This window comes from Rousettus aegyptiacus, unplaced genomic scaffold, assembly GCF_014176215.1.
Source record: "Rousettus aegyptiacus isolate mRouAeg1 unplaced genomic scaffold, mRouAeg1.p scaffold_m13_p_4, whole genome shotgun sequence".
NCBI classification, from domain to species: Eukaryota; Metazoa; Chordata; class Mammalia; order Chiroptera; family Pteropodidae; genus Rousettus; species Rousettus aegyptiacus.
Window position 1 is genome coordinate 69494871 of NW_023416307.1, and position 27688 is coordinate 69522558.

At 34.8% G+C, this 27688-nt stretch overlaps 1 protein-coding gene and 1 pseudogene across 1 annotated transcript in view; one reads left to right on the forward strand and one right to left on the reverse strand.

Annotated features, from left to right (window-relative positions):
• Positions 1-27688, forward strand: part of IMPG2 (interphotoreceptor matrix proteoglycan 2) — an 82413-nt gene continuing 54725 nt past the window's right edge. Inside the window, exons 1-4 of the mRNA XM_036218996.1 lie at positions 1-2057; positions 2459-2710; positions 21124-21290; positions 26769-26800. Coding sequence (XP_036074889.1) covers positions 1973-2057; positions 2459-2710; positions 21124-21290; positions 26769-26800 — 536 coding nt within the window. The 5' untranslated portion in view covers positions 1-1972. The remainder of the gene's footprint in view (positions 2058-2458; positions 2711-21123; positions 21291-26768; positions 26801-27688) is intronic.
• LOC118601891 lies at positions 16406-16524 on the reverse strand (annotated as a pseudogene).

The window sequence follows — 27688 nt, forward strand, 5'->3', positions numbered from 1 at the left end:
TATGCCTACAGCACCTGGTCTTCTTAGGTGGTCTCCCATCCAAGGACTAACCAGGCCTGACCCTGCTTAGCTTCTGAGATCAGACATTGAGCTTGTTCAGAGTGAACTGGCCATAAACCATGGAATATGGCTCCACTGCACTAGAACCCAGGACCTTCTGCATGTAAAGCAGATGTGCTAACCGCTACACTCTCGTGTCCATGTTTTTTTTTTTTTTTTAAATACAGGTTTCTGAAATCTCACAAATTACATTTTATAGAACAATATGATAAACATTTTTAAAGTTCTTAAGTAAACACTTCATATTACATTAGGGAAGCTCCATTCTGGAGCTTGAACAAAAGAGAATTCCGAAGTTTGAAACCTCTTAAAACTTTATGCACTTGTAATAAAAGACAAATAGTATACATTAGTTTACAAAGAATCTTCATATTTCCAAATTTTCCCCAGCAACCTTGCTATATGGGCAGAGATTATCATACCTAATTTCTTTGGTGAGTAAACCATTTCAAAGAGTTTAGGTAATTCACTAAAATCAAATAGTGGTCAAAATATTTGAGCCCAGCGTTTTTTCTCATTCCAGAATACTGTGATTCTCAGATTTCCTGGCTTGTTGGATGGAGTAGGCTGTCAAAAAGAATTCTCCACTAATACGTGTTACCTTAAAGTTCTCCTTTCATCTGCATTGTCAATATGAAACTCTTTAAACTTTAAAATCTGGCTTAGCTAGTAGAATCTTCAGCTTTTTTTCTCACACTCAATAAAGTTTGCCAAATAAAAACCAACATTTTGCAAATGTTTGTATACACATGAATTTAATGGTCATTTAGGTTTGTTAGCTTACATAAAGGCTGAAAATGTGTTTTGTATGAGGCTGTATTGAAAAATGTATTTAGCGAGCTTTTCCTGAAGCATAAAACCTTAAGGGTTAATTAGCTAACATAGTTTAGGATTCTCAAGAGAAATGTGCTTTAGACCTTTACAAAACTTTTTTTTTTTTTAAAGAGAATGTCCTGAGATATATGACATAAGATACATAATACTTATTTCAATTTGATAGTAAATTCTAGCTTCCGCAAGAGTTTTAACTAAATTTCTTTCTACCAGGTTCATTTGGTAAAAACAACTATCTTAATACAAAGCATTTTATCTGGCCCCACTGTGGTGAAGGCTATCCTTTCTTGGTCAAGAGTTCATGTCAATAAACACACTGGGCCTCATTTAATAGTAAATTAAGCAACACAGTTATTATCACATAGCTATCATTTATATTGTGTGCTTAGTATGTGCCAGGCACTATTCTAAGCATTTTCAGCGTGTTACCTAATTCAATCCTCACAAGCTCTGTTGTATCCCATTTTATAGTTTAAGGAAGGAGACATAGTAAGTAAAGATTTTCAAGGTTTTTATTAAGGAGGGAAGTTTAAGAACAGTAGCTTTATTACAAAGAGAAACAAACTTACTTTGTTTTTGCATGTAGCTTTGCACTTCTGAATTAGATCAGTATTGTCGGCCTGGGTGTTTTAGGCTTACACATTGTAGGTCCTAGAATAACCCAAAGAACATATGTATCTATCTATTGACTAATAGATTTATAAAAATAGTAAAACTTAGTGAATTATTCATGAAACATTATTTTTAAATGAACTGCTTGTTAAAGGCAAGGAGAGTGTTAGTAAAGAGCTTAGCTGGCTAGATTAGAATAAATTGTCTCTCCCCATCTGTTCTAATTAGCTTATCTCTCCTACTTTCATAGCATGCTAGTTAGTTCAGAGAAGAAGTGAGAGGTAATTTGAAAGGACACCGTTTTTATTTAAGCTGATATATAATGGTTCTGGAATGTTTGTCAATTTGCAACTATAAACTTTTAAGTGTTAGGCCTTTCCTGTAACAATTTGTTATTGGATATTTTAAGGCTTTGGGTGCTCAGTTAAGGATTTTGGCCTTTCCTCATCTCTTTGGTTTTGGCCAAATGATTATGTTTCCTCATTTTAAGAAGATTTCTTTGTATATTTTGATATTTTTCCTGATTGAAGAAAACCTTCCATCATTAACAGGTATTTAAAAATTTACATTGTTTTTATATTTATGTTATATTCTCTAATATTTTTGATGTGACTGCTATAAGAAACTGCATTCCAATACTACTTTATTAATCTTTGACATTGCTTCATTTAAACTTTTAAAATCTTCAATAATTTTGGTTTTCCTATTCATTAGTAATTCCTGGTTCAAACCTTAGTTTCATTTTATTTCTTATATTGAAATTGGTTGGATACTTGATTTCGGTAATTAACAGTCTTGAAATAAAGGGGTAGGAATTAAATGGAGAAAAGACTGAGTGCTTCACACCTCTCCTTAGGCACAAACGTCAGTTTTTCTTTATACCTTTCCTTATAACTTTCATACTGTATCTTCATTTATCATCAAAAGCATTGTTTATGCTTTCACCCTGTAGCACAAACCTACTTATCCTTAGAAGAAACCCAAGAACCCGAGAGTGCAGTTTCTTTTCTCCTGACTGACTCAGAATCTGCAGACCCTTCTTTCTCTACGGAAAAGAAACAACCTCTGGACCACAGAGAGGCTGAGATTCAGTGGTTGCTCAGAAGAAGGCGATCCACCCTATTTCCTAATGGAGTAAAAATCTGCCCAGACGAAAGTGTTATAGAGGTTGTGGCAAACCATGTAAAGTATTTTAAAGTCCGAGGTAAGCAAATATTCAAATCCTTGGGCTCTGTAATAAAATTCAAACATAGTTTTCTATCATATTTATTGTATCATTATAATTCAAAACTTGTAAAAATTTAGACAGGGACTGAGCCAAATATTACCTTTCTGCTAGCTGTAGAAAAAGCACTTGCTAAGAATATAGTATTCATATAGCTTCAGAAAAAGTTTCCATTAAGAGAGGAAATGCTTTAAAATTTTTGAGCACTTCAATAATTTTTACTTCAATATAGTAATTTGCCTCTATACCCATAAAATATATTTGTCAAATTACACTTACCTATTTGATTAATTAGTTATTTTATATACATGAAAATGTAATCAATTTCAATATTTTCTAGTGTAGACATTCTATAGACTCATGCTGGTTGCTTTCTAGTTGGTAACCATATTCAACAAATGTTTATTTAGCACTTACTATTTTTCAGGCACTGGGCTATACAAAACAGTCAGTCTGATCTGTTCTTTTATCTTCTTTATTTTCCTTTATTTTTCATATTTCCCCCCAGCTTTATTGAAATATAATAGACAATTAGTTGCTTGTCTTTACATTGTACAATTAAATGAGTTTTTCCAATTATAGTTGGCATACAGTAATATTATTAGTTTCAGTTGTACAGCATAGTGATTAGAGATCTGTATAACTCACGAAGTGGTTACCTACTAAATCTAGTATCCTTCCTCCTCCTTACGTATTTATTACAACATTATTGACTATTTTCCTAATGCTACACTTTATATCTCCACAACTATTTTGTAACTATTCATTTGTACTTAATCCCTTTGCCCTTTTTCACTATCCCCCCAGGCCCCTTCCCGTCTAGTAGCCCTCAAAATATTCTCTGTATTTATGAGTTTGTTTTCATTTTTTGTTTGTTTGTTTATTTTGCTCTTTAGATTCCACATATATGTAAAATCATGTGGTGATTGTCATTCTCTATCTGACTTCATTCAGCGCAGTACCCTCCAGGTCCATCAGGCAATATCTTTTTCTATCACTTCCTTTTAGTCTGTGTGTGTCTTTTGTAGGTAGCACATATGTGGGGGTCTTGTTTTCTTATCTATTCAGCCACTCTGTCTTTTGGTTGGAGCACTTAATTCTTTTCCATTTGAGGTACTTGTGGATAGGAATGTAGTTATCATTCTTTAATCAGGTTTTTGTTGCATGTCTTTTCTTCTTAAAGAAGTTGCTCCAACCATTTCTGTTAATGAACTGGTGTTTATGAGTTCCTTTAGCTTATTTTTTTCTGGAGAGTTCTTTATCCGTCCTTTGACTTTAAATGATTGGTTTGCTGGAGAGAGTATTCTTGGTTGTAGATCCTGGGTCTTCATCACTTCGAATATTTTGTGCCAAACCCTTCTGTCCTGAAAAGTTTCTTTTGAGAAATCAGCTGCCAGTCTTATGGCTGCTCCCTTGTAGGCAACTAACTGCTTTTCTCTTGCTGCTTTTAAGAATCTCTCTTTGTATTTAACCTTTAGCATTTTAATTATGATGTGTCTTGCGTGGGCCTCTTTGGGATCCTGTTTTGGGACTGTCCGAGCTTCCTGAGTTTGTATATCTATTTCCTTCACCAGGTAAGGGAAGTTTTCCATCATTATTTCTTCAAATAGCTTTTTAACTTCTTGTTCTCCCTCTTGAGGTTCCCCTATGACACGACTGTTTTTACATTTAATTGTGTCCCATAGGCTCCTTAAATTATAATTATATTCTCGGTTACTTTTTCTTGCCATTATGGTTAGGGTCCTTGACTTCCCATCCTCTATATTGGTGGTTCAGTCCTCTTTTTTATTCATTCTGTTGATTCCTTCTAAAATACTCTTCATCTCAGATAATGTGTTCTTCATTTCTGACTGGTTCCCTTTTTTAATTTCCATTTGTATGTTTCTTTTTTAAATCTCTTTATTAAAGTTCTTACTGAGTTCATCTAGTCTTCCCTTAATTTCTTTGAGCATCTTTATAAACAGTGTTTTGAACACTGCATCTGTTAGAGTGCTTGACTCCATTATTCCTGGATCTCTGTTCTGTTTTCTCATGTGGTTTCTGCTTCTTTGTCTTCTCGTTTTGACTGCCTTTCTGTGTCTGTTTCTGTGTAGTAAGAAAAGCTCCTAAGTCTTCTAGTCTTATTAGTGTGGCTTTGTGTAGTAGGTGTCCAGAGGCACCTGCCGAGAGGCATTTAGCTGCAGGCCAAGTTTAGCCCAAGCCTCTGCCCTTCTGGGGCTACCTGTTAAGATTTAGCAAGCAGTCCACAGATGCTGTTCTTATAGTTGCCTCAAGAAGCCATACCAGAAACTGAGGTCAGCTACTGCCAGTGTGAGTCTAGGTACTGCTCAGCAAGGAGCACTGGTCTTATGGAGGACACAACTGGATGCGGCTTGGGTGGGGCTGCGAGTTGGGGGAGACAGAGTTTCAGGGAATCCTCTGGGTGAAGCGACCGTTGTTATCTAGTTTGGTGATGTCTCAGCTATGGTGGCACTGCTTCAGCACTCTGGGAGCGGGGAGGGCTCAACAGAGAAACAATGGATATCGCCAGCACTTCTATCCGGAGAAATCCTCACCTCTGGCCCTGTCTCTGACAACTCACTGTCCTCCTGTAAGTCTCTGGTGACCCTGAGCAGTCAACCAGGCACTGGTGCTAAGAGTAAACATGTTCATCACCACGGAAGTCTGGTTGTGGGTACGGTCTCTTTAAGAGGAGTCTGCAGCTGCAACAGCTTCTGTCCCACTCAGCTGCTGTGGATCTGGCAGCCTCGCGTCTCCGCCCCCTCCTACCTTCTACCTCTGCAGGGTAATTTTTTTATTTCTCCCTCAAGTTGTAGTGCTTCTGTTCATCTAGATCCCAGGTGACTTTGCTTGCTGTTTGCTTCCTATTTTTGTCACGACTTTGATTTTTTCACAAGAGGGATGAACAAAGCCTCTATCATCTATGTCATTTTTTAAAAACAATCCTCTTTATTTTCTTTCATTTTGTCCTCTTTTTCTTCTCTCACCAAAGCAAGTGTTTTTAAAATGAAAAATTTAATACCAGGTATGATATATATTTATATATTTGATTTTTTGTTTCTTAAGGTGGCACAATGTATGAGTTCCTTTTTATTTTTTTAACTTTTTTTGGAGTGTGTTTATATGTCTTGATTGCATTTGAGGGCTATCAAACATTATTAAGCAATAAACTTGCCTTTTACTTTTAAATCCATTTGACCTGGCCTTTTGTGTATAGGGCATATGGCAGTAGTGGCAAATTCTAAAGAGCATAAGAAGAGAATAAGTGAAATGAAGATGATTGAGGATGGTAGTTTATAATTTATCAAAATATGATTACTACTACATGGATCTTTATATTATTTTAAAATAGAATAACATGGACTAGAATAGAATAAAAATGGAATCGCTAGATAGCTGCTGGTGACATGATAAAAAGGAAATAACCAAGTATAATCAATCATTTAAGGAATGTGGTTGTGCCTTTTACTTGCTTTTCTCTTGTGTTTAGGAATTCAAGAGTTATTGAAAAAGAGCCAACAAAAAGAAAAACAAAACATTCCTAGAAAAATTGGCTTTAAAATACAGGTGCTGTGAATGAAATTCTTAGAAAGAGAACTTAAAAAGCTAGGACAGCACATTAAGATTGCAGCAATGTTGATATAACTATTACTGACATGGTAAAGAGCAGCTATTTTATTTGTTACATTTTTCAAAATTAGGTAAAAATGAATATTCAGCATAGGTCTTGATTTTGAAGAGATTTCGAGGAGGTAATTGTATTATACCCTTGGAACCAAATGTTTGGAATTTGGAGCAAGAGACCTACTTAACATCTAACCAAGACTCTTAGCTCTTTACAGCAAGTTAATTCATTCTAGCGATTTGCTCAAATTTTTCGTCATAGACAATTTGTCATCAGTTGTTAGTTGGTTTAACAGAATTGAAAAAATATCCATCTAAGCAAGAAGCAACTACATTTAACCTAATGATTTATAAAATAAAACAGATATTTAGAATGGTTGGAGTAGAATGTAATTAATAGTATCTTCTCTCATTTTTAAAAAATCATGTTTGTAGTTGGGCCTTTTAAAATATAGCTTTGCTAAAGTATACTTCGTTGGATTATGAATTGCACATATTTAAAGCATATAATTTGATTAGTTTTTAACAAATACATTTACTTTTGAAAATATCACTATAATTAAAGTACTTAATTTATCAATCACCCCGAAACATTTTCTCATGTGTCTTTATAATCCCTCCCTCTCTTACTACCTTCCTTTACCTTAGTACTGAGGCAACCACTAATCTGCTTCCTGTCATAACGTGTTAGTTTTCATTTTCTATACTTTTATATGTAAGTGGTCATTACGCTGTGTACTATTTTTTCTGTTTGCTTCTTTTATTCAGTGAAATTATTATTTTTGTCCAGTTTGTCATTTTACTTGGAAATTTCATATTACTATTTAAGACAAAAAATAGGCAATGTGTCTAACACAGATAAGAAGAAATTAGTTAACAATAGCAACTTATTTTTAAAATCACAAGACAAATATGAAGTCATTTAAAGAGGTTCCATGCCCTCTCTTCCTCTGACCACATGCACATGCACATAAACATGTTACCCTCACATAACACAATTTATAAGCCTATCTCCCATTGTAAATATTACTTTGTGACTAGGGAAAGAACTCTGAATTGTAAAAGGTAAAGTGTATTTTCTCCGCCCTTCGCCCCCTGCCCCACAGCTTTATATTGAAGTATGATAGACAATTAGTTGCTCATATTTACATTGTACAATTCAATGAGTTTTTTTTTATTATAGTTGGTATACAATAATATATTCATTTCAGTTGTACCACATAGTGATTAGAGATGTATATAACTCACAAAGTGGTCACCTCACTAAAACAGCTATCCCTCTTCCCCCTTACATATTTTTTACACTGTTGATTATTTTCCTTATGCTACATTTTATATCTCCATGACTATTTTGTATCTATCCATTTGTACTTCTTAAGCCCTTTGCCCTTTTTCACCATCCCCCCAACCATGTTTAGCTTATTTAGTAGCCCTCAAAATATTCTCTATCTAGGAGTTAGTGTCTGTTTTTATTGTTGTTGTCTTTTATTTTGTTCTTTAGATGCCACATGTATGAGGTCTATGGTATTTGTCTTTATCTGACTTCATTTGGTGTAATTAATACCCACCAGGTCCATCAAGACAATCTTTTTCTATCCCCTTCCTTTTAGTCTTTTCTATCCCCTTCCTTTTAGTCCGTAGGCAGCATACATAGGGGTCTTGTTTTCTTATCCATTCAGCTACTCTATCTTTTGGTTGGAGCACTTAACTCTTTTTCCATTTGAGGTACTTGTTGATAAATATGTAGTTATTACCATTCTTTATTCATGATTTTGATACATGTTTTTTCTTCTTTAAGAAGTCCCTTGAACAATTCCTGTAATATTGGCTGTTGAATTTCTTTAGCTTATTTTTTGTTGGGAAGCTCTTTATCTGTCTTTGACTCTAAATGATAGCTTTACTGGATAAAGTATTCTTAGTTATAGATCTTGGGTTTTCATCACTTTGAATATTTTGTGTCAGGCCCTTCTGTCCTGTAGTTTCTTCTGAGAAATCGGCTGCCAGTCTTATGGTTGCTCCCTGTAGGTAATGAATTGCTCTTCTCTTGCTGCTTTTAAGATTCTCTCTTCATATTTAATTTTAAGCATTTTAATTATGATGTGTCTTGGTGTGGGGCTTCTTTGGGTTCCTGGTTTTGGGGACTCTCTGAGCTTCCTGAGGCTGTATGTCTATTTCCTTTACCAGGTTAGGGAAGTTTTTCATCATTATTTCTTCAAATAGCTTTTCAACTTCTTGTTCACCCTCTTGAGGTACCCCTATGTCACGACTGTCTTTACATTTAATTGTGTCCCATAGGCTCCTTAAATTATAATTATATTCTCGGTTACTTTTTCTTGCCATTACGATTAGAGTCCTTGGCTTCTGCATCCTCTATATTGGTGGTTCGGTCCTCTTTTTTATTCACTCTGTTGATTCCTTCTAATATACTCTTCATCTCAGATAATGTGTTCTTCATTTCTGACTGGTTCCCTTTTATAATTTCCATTTTTATGTTTCTTTTTTAAATCTCTTTGTTAAAGTTCTTACTGAGTTCATCTAGTCTTCCCTTAATTTCTTTAAGCATCTTTATAACCAGTGTTTTGAATTCTGCATTTGTTAAGATTGCTTAACTCCATTATTCCTGGATCTCTGTTCTGTTTTCTCATGTGGTTTCTGCTTCTTTGTCTTCTCATTTTGGCTGCCTTTATGTTTTAGTTTCTATGTACTAAGCAAAGCTCCTAATTCTTCTAGTCTTATTAGGATGGCTGTGTGTAGTAGGTGTCCAGTGGCACAGTCCTGAGAGGGGTTCAGCAGCAGGCCAAGTTTAGCCCCAGCCTGTGCCCCTCTGGGGCCACCTGTTAAGATTCAGCAAGCAATCCACAGATGCTGTGCTTATAGTTGCATCAAAAGCCACCCCAGAAACTGTGGACACAAGTGGATGTGGCTTGGGTGGGGCCACGAGTTGAGGGAGGCGGCAGAGTTTCAGGGAATCCTCTGGGCGGAGCCACTCTGTTATCCAGTTCCGTGATATCTCAGCTATGGCAGTGCCGAATTAGCACATTGGAAGGTGGGAGTGCTCAACAGAGGAACAGTGGATACCACCAGCACTTCTTCCTGTGAGTAAACCTCACGTCTAGCCCTCGCTCTGACAGCTCAGTATCCCCCTGTAAGTCCCTGGTACTCCCTGAGCAGCCAAGCTGACGCTGGTGCTCAGAGTAAGCAGGGCTGGTGCTCAGAGTGAACAGGGCTGTCGCTGCATAAGTCTGATTGCAGACATGGCTCCTTTAAGAGACATCTGCCCCTGCTAGCTGCTGCCATGGCCTCTATCCCACTCACCTTCTGGGGACTGAGCAACCTTGTGTCTTTACCCCTTCCTCCTTCCAGCCATTGCAGGTGATTTCAATTTCTGACCTTAGATGTAGTGCTTCTATTCATCTAAACCCCTGGACACCTCTGCTTACTTTTTGTTCTGTTTCAATATGTATATGCATCTCAATTTTGATGTTACGAGAGGGGATGAGTGAAGCTTATATTATCTATTCCATTTTTCTTGCGTCAAAGGGTATTTTCTTTTGATTTATATTCTTCAATTTTGTCTTATTCTTTCTCTTGTAGTTCTTCAAGATTTAAAAATGTGACCATGCTGTAGATTTTGGAGCAAAGGGAGCACTTAAGTTTTATTAACCTCAGGAAAATTAGGAGTTTCTATATTCCTTTCTGTAAACTCTATCCAAAGCTCTAAATGGCAATATTTGTATCAGAAACTCCTACAACACTGTATATTTTTAAATGTAAATGATTTTACCTATGCCTTTGCTTACTCTCTTTTGATTTTCCCCAAATTTCCTAATCCGTATAGTTTTGTGCTTTAATTTTTTAATTAAATTTATTGGGGTGATGTTGGTTAATAAAATTATATAGGTTTCAAGTGTAAATTCTTTAATATATCATTTGTATGTTGCATTGTGTGTTCACCAGCCAAAGTCAAATCTCCTTTCATCGCCATATATTTGACCCCCTTTACCCTTATCTGCCTTCTCTCCTCCCCGCCTTTCCCTCTGATAACCACTAAACTGTTTTCTGTGTCTGAGTTTTTGTTTGTCTTATTCATTTGTTGCTTTCAGTAGTATATCCTACATATAAGTGAAAGCATATAGTTTTTAACTTTTTCTGACTTATTTCGCTTAGCATGATAATCTCAAGATCCATCTATGTTGTCGCAAATGGCAGTATTTTATGTTTTCTTATGGCTGAGTAATATTCTATTGTACATATTACCACATCTTTATCCCATCATCTATTGAAGGATACTTCAGTTGTTTCTATATCTTGGCTATCATGAGTAATGCTGTAGTAAACATAGGGGTGCATATATCTTTACAGATAAGTGTTTCAAATTTTGGGGGTAGATACCCAGAGGAGGAAATGCTAAGTCATATGATAATTCTATTCTTAATTTTTTGAGGAAGCTTCATACTGTTTTTCATGGTGGCTGTATCAATGTGCATTCCTACCAACAATGAGGATTCCTTTTCCCCACAACCTCTTTATTACTTGTCCTATTGATGATAGCCAGTCTTACAGGTGTGGGATGGTATCTCATTGTGGTTTTGATTTGCATTTCCCTAATAGCTAGTGAGGCTGAGCATTTTTTCATATGTCTATTGGCCATTGTATGTCTTCTTGGGAGAAGTGTCTGTTCAGGTCCTCTGCTCATTTTTTAAGTTGATCGTATTTTTTTATTGTTGAGTTATAAGAGTTCTTTATATATTTTGGATATTTTAAAACATAATGAAAATACTACATGCAACATGTTTTTAAACATAAAATACTACAGAAAATTTAATTATGAAAATCAAGAGTTTCCTCCTCCATTCATTCTCTCCCTAACCCCCCCCCCCATTTCTCCAAAAACCACTAATTTTTTCTGTTTTTAAGTATTTGCTGGTTTTCTCCTATGACAGATTTCTAATTTACTCCCATTACCTTCCCTTACCATGTGTAGCCGTAGTACTCTATGCAAAGCTAAAAACTTCCCTTCCCAGCCTGTCTTATTGCTAGATGTGGCCATGTGGCTAAATTCAAGCCAGTGGTAAACAAGCAGCTTAGGGACATTTTATTTAAGTAGATACACGAGATCATAAAAAATTATGACATAATAAAACATAAAATGTAATGACATTGTTTCACTCTGACAGCCAAGGATTGATGATATGGCTAAGAATGTGTTATTTCAGATTTTTTTACTAGAACCAACTATATAACTCCCTTTTAATAATGGCTTGAGGTGGACCACTTTTTCCTTCAGTCTTTGTTATTCTTTTATTCCTTAGTTTCACTGGGGGAAAAAAATCCTAAAGTTTAATCTAAAAAAGATAAATGGGAATAGAATTATCGGTTCTAAAATTATTTCCCGTTAAAGTTTGAAGAGGTCTCCCCAATCTTTTAATAGCTAGTTGAAAGTATTTCTTAGCAGTCTAATTCTTATTTTTCTTTAAAAATTTGTTTTAATTACAGCTGACACACAAGATTATATTAGTTTCAGGTGTACGACATAGTGATTAGACATTTATGTAACTTATGACATTATCACCCCAATAAATCTAGTACCTATCTGATGTCATATGTAGTAATTACAATATTATTGACTATATTCTCTGTAATGTGGCTTACATCCCCATGACTGTTTTATAACTTAGCAATCTAATTATTATTCCATTAGACTTATTATATCTTTTTTATTTGTTTTCTTTTCCAACTTCCTAGAATATTTAGATTTACATCTTTTTACTTGGTATATCAGTATATTTTTTGGTATATCTAAAAGATTTCTCTAAAAAAGAATCCTCGACATTATAATCCTTTCTAGTTTAATTCTTATGCCATTCATCTCTGGGATAATTTTTACTATTTTACTCCCGATATTTTTCTTCTTTATATTTGTTTCCAAAGCCTTTGATAGGTCTAACTTCTAGTTCAGATCCCATTTGCTACTTGAACTCACTCCAGACAAAGACAACCTATCTTATTTTCTTTCTTTAAAAAAATAAATAAATAATTTATTGGGGCAATATTGGTTAATAAGATTATATAGGTTTTAAGTTACAATTCTATAATAATACATCATTTGTATATTGCATTGTGACGTATCACCCCATCTGAAATACACACCCACACTTCTCTATATAGAGTTACATATACACATCGAAACTCATATTCTAATTAGAGATGCTATTGATGTTCACAGACTAAAAGAAACTAAGAGAAGTTATCAGTTTAATATCTGATATATTCTCAGAATTCTGACTATAGGTTTCCATGGTCGTTTTACCTCCATAACTAAATTACAAGATCCCTGAAGCATTCATAATATCTTACCTCTATGCTTACTTTGTAATTTTCTCAGCTAAATCCCCTGTAATATATAGTGGATAGTCAAACATAATTATCTCATAGTTGATATAAATGGTTTAAGATTTTATTATTACATTAGAGCTGCACAGTTATAAGAAATTTCCCTTGGCATATCGCTGACCTAGAAGTGTTAAATACAGATGTTGTATTATGTGAAACAACAACTTTTCTCTTGTTCACCTAGTACTCTTTTCCTGATGGTATACCTGGTAATCTCCTATATATCCTTCAGATATTTCATTCTTTATTTGCTTTCTCAAAATGTGAATACTGATTTTTCCTGTGGTATGATATCATCTTTAATTTTTTATAACACTCAGTTTATTAGTATTACTGCTTTACTTAAATCCATTCTTTTCAAACTAATTTGCTTTCTATCACTGTGTATTAATTTGCATTTTCTACACTTTTATATGTAAATGTAATCATACTATGTACTCTTTATTTTTGGTCTGGCTTCTTTTACTTAGTGTAATTGTTTTTGTGTATCCAGTTTGTTATCGTCTACTGTTGGGTAGTATTCTGTTTTATGGATATACCTACATCTTGGGATATTTGGGTTGTTTTTAATTGTTGGTAACTAAAGTTATTGGTGATTATGAAGCAAACTGTCATGAACATCTTTGTACAAGTTGTTGTACGAACATATGCTTTAATTTCTACTGGGTAATAGGGGTGGAATGGCTGGGCCACATGATAGGTGTACGTTTAACTTTTTAAGAAATTGCCATGCTGTTTTCCAATATATTTGTATCACTAGCAGTGTATTAGGATTCCAGTTTCTCCACATCCTTGCAACATTTAGTATAGTAAGTTAGTCTTATTAAACTGGAACCATTCTAGTAGATATAAAGTGATGTTTTGTTGTTTTAATTGGCATTTTCTTAATAATTAATGCTGTTGAGCATGCTCATTTGCCATTTGTACATATATATCTCTCTCTATATATGTATATATATATATATGTATATATGTATATAGGTGAAGAGTCTATGCAAATATTTTCCGCATTTAAGAAACAATTGGATTGTTTGTCTTGAGTTGTAAGTGTTCTTAATGTATTCTAGATACAAGTTCTTAGATATGTTTTGTATACATTTTCTCCCATGTGTTTCTTCTCTTTTTATTTTCTTAATATCTTTTGAGGAACAGAAGTTTTAAATTTTGATAAAGTCCAATTTATCATTTTTTGATCTTGCTTTTGGAATGGATCTAAGTTTGCCTAACCCAAAGTCCAAAATACATTCTCTTGTTTTTTTCCTCATAGAAGTTTTATAGTTTTACATCTAGGTCTATGACCTACTTCAAGTTCATTTTTGTATATGGTATGTATGCATCAAAGTTAATTTTTTTGTGTATGCATAACCAATTATTCCAGCAGCATTTATTAAAAAGATTGTCCTCTCTTGCCTTTGCATTTTTGTTGAAATCTGTCTTCTGTATATTGTGAGTCTATTTCTTCACTCTTCATTTTCTTCCACTGATCTATTTGCCTGTTTTTATGCCAGTACTCTACTGTTTTGATTACTATAAGCTTTATGATAAGTTTTTGAATCACATACTATAAGTTCTTCAACTTTATTCTTTTTCAAATTTGTTTGATTATGCAAAGTCCTTTGTTTTCCATATAAATATTAGAATCGCCTTGCCAATTTTGACAAAAAAGGCTGCTGGGATTGTTATTGTGATTGAGTGGGTCTATCAATTAATTTGGGAAGAATTATCATTTTAGCAATAATAAATCTTCTTATCTATGAACATGATATACCCTCCATTTATTTAGGTCTTTGGTATTTCTCAGCAGTGTTTTCTAATTTCAGTGTATAGGTCTTGCACACCTGTTTTTTTAAAAAATCAGATTTATTTATTTCAATTTTTTTTCACACTATTGGTAATGGTATTTTTAAAAAGATAATTTCTGATTGTTCCTTGCTAGCATATAGACATACAACTGATTTTTATATATTGACCTTTTATCTTGCAACTTTGTTAAATCCATTTATCAGTTCTAGTAGCTTTTTTTGTATATTCCTTAGGGTGTTCTACATAGGTGATTCTTTCATCTGTAAATAAGATAGTCTTACTTCTTATTTTCCAATTTTTATTGGCTTATATTTCTTTTTCTTGCCTACTGCACCAAATTGATTGATTGTTCTACATGTTTTGGGCTCCACCATTCTGAAAGGAAAGTATATTACTTTATAAAAAGACTTTGCTCCCTACTGGATTTCTATGTAATGGATAAGATGTGCAACCTGAGCCCTAGTAACAGGATGAAAGACAGATTACTAATGCTGGCATTTCCTTCTTCAGAATATTGTCATCACTTTTTCCCTTCTCCTGCCAGTTTCCAGGACAGGTTTTCTCTGCTAGAAGAGAGATACTTGTCGATTAGTTATTTTCTCAAAAATAGAAAGTTACCTTCAGCAGTAACTAAAGGCTACATGAAAACTGTTTGACAAAGGTGGGACTTCTGAACAGGTCCACTTTTGGGCCAGGTAGTGAAGTACGTGGTAGTAAAGTATGATGGAGTTTTGCCTTCCTTAGCACCTTTTTTTCCTAGAATTGTACTGATTTTGTTCTTTCTACTGCCTACAATGTTCTGTCTAGGTTTCCCCACTCTGAGATGTATGACTACTCTGGACTTCCCTACTCCCATCCCCTCCAGTTCTCTTAACTCTTATCAGAATGGAAGTGTTCTGAATTCAATTATTCCAAGTTAGTTAATTAGACCACCTTGTCCGATAGCTCCCAATTGAAAAGCTATTGGATAAATTAAGAATGTATTAGCTCTCCAGAGGAAATCACATTTTTTTACGGGTTTGTTGAGAGAAATTTACATAATATAAAATTCACCCATTTAAAGTGTTCTAATATAGTCACAGAAATGTGCAACCATCACCACACTCAATTTAAGAACATCTCATCATCTGTGAAAGAAATCTCATATTCTTTAGCTATCGCTCTCTTATCCCTTTGTCTTCTTTACCTCTCTGCCCATGCTGTACAACTACTAATCTACTTTCTATTGCTATAGAATTGCTTATTCTGAATATGTCATGTAAATGAGATAATATAATATGTGGTCTTTTGTGACAGGTTTCTTTTACTTAGCATAATGTTTTCAAGGTTTATCCACATGTAGCATGTATTGGTAATTTATTCTTTCTTAGGGCCAAATGACAATATTCTTGTGTCGATATACCACATTTAGTTTATCCATTTGTCATTTGATAGACATTTGTTTTCATTTCTCTTGAGTATATATTTAGGAGTAGAATGTCTGGGTCATATGAGGAACTGCCAGATTATTTTCCAAAGTAGGGGCACCATTTTACATTCCTACCAGCAGTGTTGAGGGTTCTGATTTCTCCACATATTTGCCAGATCTATGATTTTCCTTAAAATATATATATATATACATACACATGTATATATATATATACATGCATGTATGTATGTATGTGTATATATATATCCTTCCTAGTGGGTGTGAAGTGGTATCTCTTGGTTTTGATTTGTATTTCTCCAAAGTCTAATAATGTTGAGAATCTTTTTTATATGCTCTTTGATCAGTTGAATATCTTCTTTTGAAGAATGTCTTCAGATCCTTTGTCCATTTTTAAATTGGGTTATGCACATATTTTTTTATTTTAATGCCTACAGCACCTGGTCTTCCTTGGTGGTCTCCCATCCAAGTACTAACCGGACCCGACCCTGCTTAGCTTCCGAAATCAGACGGGATTGAGTTTGTTCAGGGTTGCATGGCCAGAGACTATGCATGTCTTTTTATTATTGAGTTCTAAGAGTTCTTTATGTATTCTGGACATAAGATCCTTATCAGATAAATATTTGAAAGTATTTTCTGATTCTGTGCATTATCTTTTCACTTTCTTGATGGTGAATATGTCTTTCATGAACAAAAGTTTTTTGATTTTGATGAAGCCCAATTTCTTTATTGGCTATTCTGAGTTCTCTGCAATTCCAATTTCTATAAAGAAGTCAGCCAGGGTTCTGATAGGAATGCACTGAACCTGTAGGTCAGTTTGGAGGTATTGCCATCTTAACGTTTGGTTTTCCAATCTGTGAAAATAGAAAGTTTTTCCACTTTTTTTATTTTTTCCCCCACTTATTTTAGATATACAGCAATGTTTTTTGATTTTTATAGTATAAGTTTTATACTTCATTTGTTAAAATTATTCCTAGGTATTTTATCTTTTTGATTCTTTTGTAAGTTGAATTGTTTCCTTATGTTCATTTTTGGTTTGTTTGCTGCTAGTAGATAGACACACAACTGATTTTTGTATTGATCTTGTATCCTGATACCTTACCGAACTTGTTTATTCTAATAGTTTTTAAGTGGCTTTCTTAGGATTTCCTATATTTAAGCTCATGTCATCTGCAAATAGAGATAGTTTTACTTCTTCCTTTCCAATTTTGATGCCTTTTATTTCCTTTTCTTGCCTACTTGCCCTGGCTTGAACTACTGATTCTTACTTTTCTTATAAAGGTTTAGTAGATTTTCCTGAATAAATGTTTATTCATTTGTTATATGCCCTCAGGACCATTTCTACAGATTTTAAGTGGTTGGTTTTTAAAATAATTTTCACTGGTTTTGTTGGGAAGTGGGACCACATAGCTCCTCACTCTCTCATGTTGGAAATAGAACTCTGGGAATTGCTTTATAAAAGACTAGATGTAAAATGGTTATGCTAGACTTAAAAGAATCAACTTCTGATGGAGATATTTTAGACCAAACATTGAACTGCTGAGGCTTGTAAGAGGTGGGAGATATTCCCTAAAACATAATTGAGGGAGACAACTTATGCTATTCTTCTGTGAATCAATGAAAGATAAGAAGAAAAAGCCTGCTATGAAACCCAGTATGATTTCTGTCATTTCTAGATGCTCCAACTACATTTACTCAGCATACGATAATGTTTTTTTAAGATTTTATAAAAAATTTTAAACATACAGAATAATCGAAAGAATGATATATTGAACACCATATTTTCACCGCCTAGCACTATAGTTAACATTTTATTGTATTTGCTTAATGACATATCTATCCAATCATCTTATTTCTTAAACATATTTTGTAAGTTAAAGATATCAATACATTTCCCCCTAGACACTTCAGCATAAACATCTTAACTAGAGCTTAATATTTGTTTACCTTTTTAAAGGTTAAATTTACATAGAGTGAAATGCATAAAGCTTAAGTGTAACATTTGATGAGTTTTGACTAATACAGACACGGATACAATGGAAACCTCTTTTAAATTTGGGGTCAGTGTCACTCCAGAAAGCTTCCTTAATCCTCTTTTCAGACAATCCCCCCATCCCCATTTACCAGGTAACCGCTCTTCTAATTTTTTTAAACCATAGCTTAATTTCACTTCTCTAGGACATTATATAAATGGAATAGCATATACTCTTTTGTGTAAGGCTTCTTTCACTCGACTTTGGAGATTCATCCATGTTGTTGCATTAATTAGTAATTGGTTCCTTTAGATTCTATCGTGTGACCATTTCTTTACTTTCCTGTTGATGGATACCCAGATTGTTTCCATTTTACAGTTATTATTACTCTAGTTGCTCCGGCATTCAATATAATCTTTCTGTGGATACATGCTTACTTCTGTCTTGAAGGAATGCCTAGGAGGGGAATTTTAGGGGTCATAGTTTTGGATATATTTACTTATAAAAGAAATCACCAATATATATACGTTTTTCCCAGCACAGTTATACTATTTTACATTCTCATCAAAAATGAAGGTTCTTCTGTTCACTTCATGTCCTTGCCAAACGTTGGTGTTGTCCATGTGAAAAACTTTATTCATTCTGATTCATGTGTAGATGCTTTAATTTATATTTCTCTGAGGATAAATTATAACGAGCACCTTTTCACATACTCATGGGCTATTTGCATCTATTCCTTTGTGAAATATCTGTCCTAGTCTTTTACCTGTTGTTAAAATTGGATTATTTGTTTTTTTATTAGTGAGTTGTAGGAATTTTATGAATATCCTAAAAATCAGTTCTGTGTCAGATATATGAATTTTGAATATTTTCTGTCAGACATATGGCTTGCTTTCTCATTTTTATTTATAGTGTCTTTGATGAGCAGAAGTTTTTAGTTTTGATGAATTCTAATTTCTTTTTTTTCTCTTAAAAAATGTGTCCTTTCTTTTTTGTGTGTGTCCTGTCTATGAAATCTTTGCCTATCCTCAAAGCATGTAGATATTCTTCTGTGTTTTCTTTCAGGACCTTCATAGTATTAGATTTCACATTTTAAATTATTTCTGTGTATATTGTAAATAAGTTATTGAGATTTATCTTTTCTTTACAGATATATAGTTACTTGGTCTTGCAATTTTTTTTTATATTTTCTCTGAATCACCTCATTTTATAACTAGACCTTATAGGCATTCACTTTTTTGCTTTTGTTTAGCAATCCTGACTTTCACCTTTGTATCGTTTTCTGGTATTTACTAAACTTTTGTTTAGAAGTTTTAAGATGGAAAGAACTGTGAATTTGCCTCAATTAGTCTGGGCTGGACTGTCCTGTATGTTGTAAGATCAGAAGTTTTAAAGAGCAGTAATAAAGAAAGAAAGATGCAGTTAGTTCACAGAAAGAGAAAATAAGTTTGCAAACCGAGGTTCGGTTAAACCTTGAAAAATCATTTGGTAGAGAAACCTTTTATACTCACATATTTCACTCTCTGTTAAAGCTTGAGTTGATAATTGGCTCACACTGTCCTCGTCCATCAAACACTGTCAGACAACCCAAATCCAATATGATAATAACACCTGATATTCGTGTAGCACTATGCAGTTTATAAATTACTTTCACAAATAAGGTAAGGCAGTAATTCCTCATACCATTAAAAAAGAGAGAATACATGGAAGTGAATGGCTACATAAGTTACCCACAGTTATAGAGCTAGTACGTGGTGAAGCTAAGGCTAGAGTTTATTTAGAGTTTATTTATTTATTTTTTTAGCTTATAAAGAACAAATTTATTTCTCACAGTTCAAGAGTTTGGTGAGGGCCCAACTTCCTAAAATGCAGCTTCTCACTGTGTCCTCACATGGTGAAAGAAGCAAAGGAGCTCTCTTTTATCCCATTCTTGAGGGCTCTGCCCTCTGATCTAATCTAAGGCTAGAGTTTAGATCTTCTGACTCTGTCAATCTTCTTGAGATGAAAAATAATTTCCTTGATCTCTATTTATATCCTTCTTTCTCCCTTATCCCTCTCCTCTTCTCTCCCATTCTAATCTATCATTCATAGTGTCCTGCTCCTGGCTGGTGAAATGGTTACAGTATAGCAAGACACAGTGCTACACAAAATGTGCAGGTAGCCCGTTTAGCATCCTTTCAGATTTAATGCTATGGAATAACTTAGATAGATTGAATTAGTTTTTGTTTTAATACAGTCATATATTTCTCCTCAATGTCGTTTTCTGTTTTTTAATTTTCAATTTTTTAAAATTAATTTTATTTTTTAGGGAAGTTTTAGGTTTACAGAAACATTGAGCAGAAGGTCCAGAGAATTCCCTATACTGCCACTATCCCCCACTATTATTAACATTCTGCATTAGTGTATCATATTTGTTACATTCGATTAGTCAGTAGTGGCACATTATTCTTACCTAAAGTTCATAATTTACATTAGGGTTCACTCTTTGTGTTTTGCATTCTGTGGATTTTGATAAAGATATAAAGATATGTATTCACTATTACACTATTATATAGAGTAATTTTGCTGCTCCAAAAATCTACTATGCTCCATCTCTTCATTTCTCCCTACCCCCAACCCCTGGCTACCGGTGATTTTTTATGATTTTCATAGTTCTGCCTTTACCAGATGTCATATAGTTGAAATCATACAATGTGTAGTTTTTTCCGATTGTCTCCTTTCAATTAGCAATATGCATTTAAGTCTTCTCCATGTCTTTTCATGCCTTGGAAGGTCATTTCTTTTCATTGCTGAAAAATATGTCATGATATGGATGTGTGTTACAGTTTGTTTATCCATTTACCAGCTAGAATATGCTCAACATCAGCTACACTTTTGTAAAACATAGACATGGATTTTATTTTAAGAGATGGGAAAAAAACTCCTGCCTATTAGGAGTTGACTCAATCCCCTTTGCAAGGGCAAGGAGTTGGGAGTAAAAATTCTCTACAGATCTGAAAAGTTGAAGCAGGTCATACAGAAACAGAAGAGCTTTGACTGAGAATCATTCTCATGTTCCTCCGGAATGAATACTGTGGGCAGGAGTGTCTCGGGAATCTGAATAAATAGGCCCATGATCATTGCGAGAACCCAAGTGTGTTAACTTTTCATAAAAGTACCTCTCTGTTTTTCAGTGTGTCAAGAAGCTGTCTGGGAAGCCTTCAGGACTTTTTGGGATCGACTTCCTGCGCGCGAGGAGTATCGTTACTGGATGAATTTGTGTGAGGATGGAATCACAACTATATTTGAAATGGGCACAAATTTTAGTCAGTCTGTGGAACATAGAAGCTTAATTATGAAGGTAAGTTCAGTAACAAGAGAAAGAATTGCTGGATTTTTGCAGGAGTGTTTATATGCAGCTAGAGCCTAAAGGAAGAAAGAACAAGGGGCGATCCCCTCATTACTGTTTTTTGTTGAATTAGGCTGTTTGAGTGAGCAGCCAGAGGACGTGGCCTAGTCTTTGTATCCCTAGCTCTGGCCATTATAATAAACGTGGTTAATTCAGTAAGAGCCTCAGCCTCGTTTATAAATGTAAATGTTTAGACATAGTACTCAGCAAAGATTTAGGCTAAGAATATAAATCTGTGAGGGTCAAATATTTTTGCTAAAGTTTTACATATTACCAATTCAGATTGGATATCAATGACTCTAATCAAGATAGAGGATATAGTTCATTGAATAAGTGTTTAGTAAAGTATAAATGTGATTTCAATTAATGAATTTGCTTACTTGTTTTCCTTGCTTTAGTCATTAGTTTATTCTTAGCTAAAGATAAGTAAGCATGCACATAGAAAAATTATCTCCCCACCTTCTCCTTTTCACGGAACATTCATGAATTCGTGACAAAACCGTTTAGATATATGTGACAAATTGTTCATCATGAATTATGCACATTGTATCTCCCTGTCCATCTCTTCTCAGCTCTGATGTAACTTCCCTTGTGAGGAACCAATCGCCAGGGTAGCAAAGTTAGCTCCCATAATTCTTTATTCATTCTTTAAGGTCTTACTTCTTACATTTTATTATTATTAATAATAATGATAGGTGAACACAGAATGCAATATACATATGATGTGTTATTGTACACTTGAAACTCATATAACATTATTAACCAGTGTCACCCAAATGAATTTAATAAAAACAATAATGATAATGTGACTAATTTCTCTAGTAGACTATGACCTAAAGGGCAAGGATTATGTAATTATTTGTTTATTTTTCATTCCCGAGGTAAAGAAAAATTTGCAGTAAATATTTGTTGAAATAACAAAATATCAGCAATACCTACACTGTCTTTTTCCTACTTGCTGCAATTTATAATTTTAAAAATATCATTTTCAAATACTGGTTTTAAGTATTATGTACCTTAGAATGAGGAAAGAGTTATTGATGGCATAACTCTGAGCTACTTTTATTTGGGTCTAATAAAATTAGTAGATATTAAAGTAATACAATGTTATCTTATTTTTCTACTATTATTTATATCTAGCAGAGGAATGCTATTAATTTCTTTTACCATTTGGTCCTATAGGGGGATGATCTCATTAAGTGGAGGCAAGCTGGGGAGAGATGGATGATCTGATATAAACATGGGTGGATTTTTTTGCAGGGTTATAAACATTTTGAAGGTGTGCAGGTATTTGTGTGTTTTAAAATGAACTCAACTTTTGATCATGATACCTCACATTTTAAGCAAAGATATTGCACATATTTTTCTTCCGTTACATTTTTTTAACTGGTCAGTATTAATGATTATGAGAATAGCTACCATTTATTCAGGCCCTATACCACGCCATGTATTAAAAACATTATACATATCTAATAAACGGTAACTCTACAAGGAAGAAGTAATGTCCCCATTTTATAGATAAGTACATTAAGCATCAGAGTTATTACAGTCTTATCCTAGATCACAAAAACAGATGGGTTGGAGCTTAACTCCAGAATTAGTTCAATATTCCAAAATCCATGTTTCTCCTATACCATTGGGCCTCCTTTCTCAATCATTATCAATTTTACACATTGCAGTGACTAATATGAAAAAAGATGAAAAAAGAAACACATGCATTTATCAGTGTTATCCATATGAGTTGAGTTCATGGCATAGGATCAACTGATAGAGCAGAAAATAATATGATGTAAAGTTAGTATTACCAAAACAATAGCATCTTGTGATGTTACATTGGAAAATGTCTCATAACTGGAAATTTTCATAAGTTTAGATTTAAAGGCATAGGAAATATACTTTCAATAAATACTTAGTAGAACATGCATATAAAGGGAGTAAATGTGTTACCTGGATTGGGTCTTAAATAACAAGTACTAATTAGCTAAATGAGGAGTAGTTTGGAATGGACTTTCAAGCAGAGGGGACAATGTAAATCAAGTGTTTGTAGGGAATGACTTGGGCCACAATACCAGCAGTGACAGGATACCAGACTGGAAAAGTGGAAAACTTAACAAGTTTGTATTTAACAACTCTGCATAATAGGAAACCATTGAAGGATTGTAAGTAGATGAGTCACAGGGGCTAATCTGATAGTTTTTCATTTTAAAAAGGTCACTAGATTTTGAGACTGGGCAGAGCGACAGATGATAGTGGCTTTATTCATCTACTCTTGTGGCCAAATCAAAGCTGTGATGGAGCAAACAGCAAGCATAGTCGCGTGGGGTCTGGATGAACAGAAGTTCTGCAACTAGAGAGAAAAATAAGAAATCATGCTGCAACGGTGGAAGTTAGGAGTTGACGAAGACTTGAGGCTGCCTGGTTCCCAGCGGCTGAATGGGACAGAAGCTATCACAGATGCAGACACCTCTTAAAGGGGTCGTGTCTGCAACTGGACTTTTGCAGTGATGGACTTGCTCACTCTGAGCACCAGCACCAGGCTGGCTGCTTGGGGGCGGGGGCAGGAGGTGGTACCAGAGACTTAAATGGGGGATGTTGATTTGTTGGAGTGAGAGCCAGAGGAGATGCTTTCTCCTGGAAGAAGTGCCAGGGGTATTCATTGTTCCTGTGTTGAGCCCAACCCCCACCCACTGTGCAGACACAGTGCCACCATAGCTGAGAAACGGACACAGAAAGGAAGCCAAAATGAGAAGACAAAGAGGCAGAAACCATGTGGGAGAACAGAACAGAGATCCAAGCATAATGGAGTCAAGCAATCTAACAGATTCAGAGTTCAAAACACTGGATATAAATATGCTTAATGAACTTATGGGAAGTGTAGATGAACTCAGTGAGAACTTTAACAAAGAGATAAAAAAAACATGAAAATGGAAATGGAAATTATAAAAGGGAACCAATTAGAAATGATGAACACATTATCTGAGATGGAGAGTGTATTAGAGGAAATCAACAGAGTGGATGAAGAAGAGGATCAACCACTGATATAGAGGAAGAGGAAGCCAAGGACACTCACTCAGAATGGCAAGTAAAAGGAAGCCAAGACTATAATAATAATTTAAAAGCCTATGGGACATAATTAAATGTAAAAATATCCATGTCATAGGAGTAACTGAAAAAGAAGGAGAACAAGAAGTTGTAAAGCTATTTGAAGAAATAATGATGAAAAACTTCCCTAACTCGGTGAAGGAAATAGATATACAACCCAGGAAGCTCAGAGAGTCCCAAGAAAGAGGGATCCAAAGAGACCCATACAAGACACATCGTAATTAAAATGCTAAAGGTTAAATACAAAGAGAATATTAAAAGTAGCAGGAGAAAAGCAGTTAGTTACCTACAAGGGAGCACCTATGAGACTGGCAGTTGATTTCTCAAAAGAGACTTTGCAAGACAGAAGGGCTCAGCACAAAATATTCAAAGTGATAAAAACCCAGGATCTGCAACCAGGAATACTCTTTCCAGCAAACCTATCATTTAGAGTTAAAGATGGATAAAGATCTTCCCAGATAAAAATAAGTTAAAGAAATTCATTAACACCAAGCCATATTACAGGAATTGTTGGAGGGACTTCTTTAAGAAGAAAAAACATGAAATAAAATGGTAATAACTACATTCCTAACCACAAGTACCTCAAATGGAAAACAATTAAGTACTCTACCCAAAAGATAGAGTGGCTGAATGGATAAGAATGTATGCTGCCTACAAGAGACTCACTTCAGTTTAAAAAACACACATGGACTAAGAGGAACGATGGAAAAAGATATTGCCTTGATGGACCTGGAGGACATTGCGCTGAATGAAGTCAGTTAGAGAAAGACAAATACCATATGATTTCACATACATATGGAATCTAAAGAACAAAATAACAACAACAAAAATGGAAACAAACTCATAGATACAGAGAATATTTTGAGGGCTACTAGATAGGGGGAAAATGTGGGGAACAGTGAAAAAGGGCAAAGGGATTGAGAAATACAAATGTTTAGTTACAAAAGAGTCATAGAGATATTAGGTGTACCATAAGGAAAATAGTAATGTTGTAAAAAATACGTAAGGGGAAGAAGAGTACTAGATTTAGTGTGGTGATCACTTGATATCTAATCTGTATGCTGTACAACTGAAACTAATATTGTGTGCCAACTATAATTTAAAAAACGTATTGAAGTGTACAATGTAAATATGAACAACTAATTATGTGTTATATTTCAATAAAGCTGGGGGAAATTAAAAGGTCACTAGGTTTCCATAAAACATAGGGTGAATTAGAGGGGACAAGACTTGAGCAGAGAGACCAGATTGGATGCTGCTTCAGTACTGCAAGCCCGAGGGGATGAGGATCATAACTAGATCATGAGGTAGGGGAAGGGAGCGTAAGAGACATAAGTGGGAAACGCTAATCATGTTTAGATTAGTTATGGATTGATGGGAGTGGTATAGGATGAAGGAATGGCCCAGGAAACCTCCCAGTTTTTAGCTTGGATGACTAAGACTTAGAACTCAGGCAGGGAAGCAACTTTGTAGATGGTGGTGCAAGGAGAATGTATTGATTTGAGCCATTTGTGAAATGTGAATTGCTTGATACTTAGTTATGAAGACAAGGAATGGTCTGGGTTGTAAATATAACTTCTGGAATCATCAGCCTTATGATAATTAAGACCATGAGAGTGGCTGAGGTTATTCTAGGACAGTCTGTAGAGTAAGAAGAGCAGTGAGTTATAAGTATCATGAGAGTTAGAATAGTCTCTTTGTTTTACAGATGAGGAAGTTAAGGCCTAACACAGAGATTTGGGGGTTTGCCTCTATAGCTAAGTGAGAGAAAATGAGACTTGAAACTAGATGTTCTAACTCCAAGTTAGTGTTCTTTTTAACATATTGGTCTCAAAATAAAACCACTAATTTAGAGGAAACTTGGGGACAATTTGCCTTGGAATGCCCCAGAGGGATAATCCAATAATTGCTAAAATTTTTCTTTTTTTTCTGAATTCTGGAGAAGCAGATGTGAGTTTCTAGAAGTATGTTAGATCATAAAATACTCTGATTCTAAGTCCATGGAGGGTTAATGTAAAGCTCTGCCAATCTCTAACTTGTAGACTGTTTGGAATGATTAGCAGGTAAAGTATGTTGATCTATGCAATTAAAAGAGAAGCATAGGAATTTGGGGGCACATAACCAGACTGAGTGTAGGGATGTTCTCACAGTCCAAAACAAACTTGGCATCATTAGTACCTTGCTTTAACTATTTGTCTAACCATACAGAATAATAACAGATTCTATAATGTTAGGGCATTAGTGTTCTCTATGCAATAAGTTTTATTTATAGCTTATTAACTGTTGTTAACTCATGTAGTCATTTTTTAAAATTTTTGTTTTCCTTAGAAACTGGCATACACAAAGGAAACTGTAAGCAGGTGAGTGTCTGTTTTCCCCTAATTCATGTTTGGTAACAGAGATGTATCATACCTACTACCAGGCTCACCCCAAATTAAGTGGTCCCTTTCTAATTTCTTGCCATTTCCTGCAATGACCAGATCTGTGAGTTAGTCCCAAATTCTTTTCCTCATCATGAGGCCACTTCTTTCCAGATCCCCACCACTGCCACTATGCTTGTTTACTGTCTGACCTTACTGGGAGGCAGACTTGTGCCTCACTCTTGGGGAAAAAATAGATAGATCTACTGTAGTTGAGGCTTATGGGTAATGATAAAATTGCTCAGAAATGGTACACCTTAATAGAGGATAGTTCATTAAATGATAGTTGATGGTGTGCATCACTTTACTGAGGAATGATGATGATGATCTTGAAGTATAGGAGCAGCACAACCCTGATGAACCTCCAGTGTTATGAGTCTTGACTTCATTGGACTCTAGGCTTAGAATTAAGGTCGTTTCTGGCTCCTGAGAAGTAGCAGGGCAAATCAGATCATGAAAGGTGAGGGATTTTGAACCTACAGGGGCTAAAGATTTCTAATTCTATCCATATTCAGAATATCTAGATTATACCAACAAATGGGTGATTTTTTAGCAACATACTACCAGAGCATATAATCCAAGTTGGAACCCAGAAATTGTCTCAGATTAGAGGGAAGGACAGATTGAAAAACCTTGTTGGTGGGTCAGTGTTCAGAGAGTCACTCTGGGTTGCAGAGTCCAGGCAAAAGCATAGTTGGGGTATGCATGTGGGTGGTAATGTGGTATGTGTATGTTTCAAATCAAACATGAGTAAAAGGAGGGAAGTAGGACTCTTTGTGGTCTCACTTATCCATACAGCCCATGTTACCACTGAGTCTATGCTGAGGT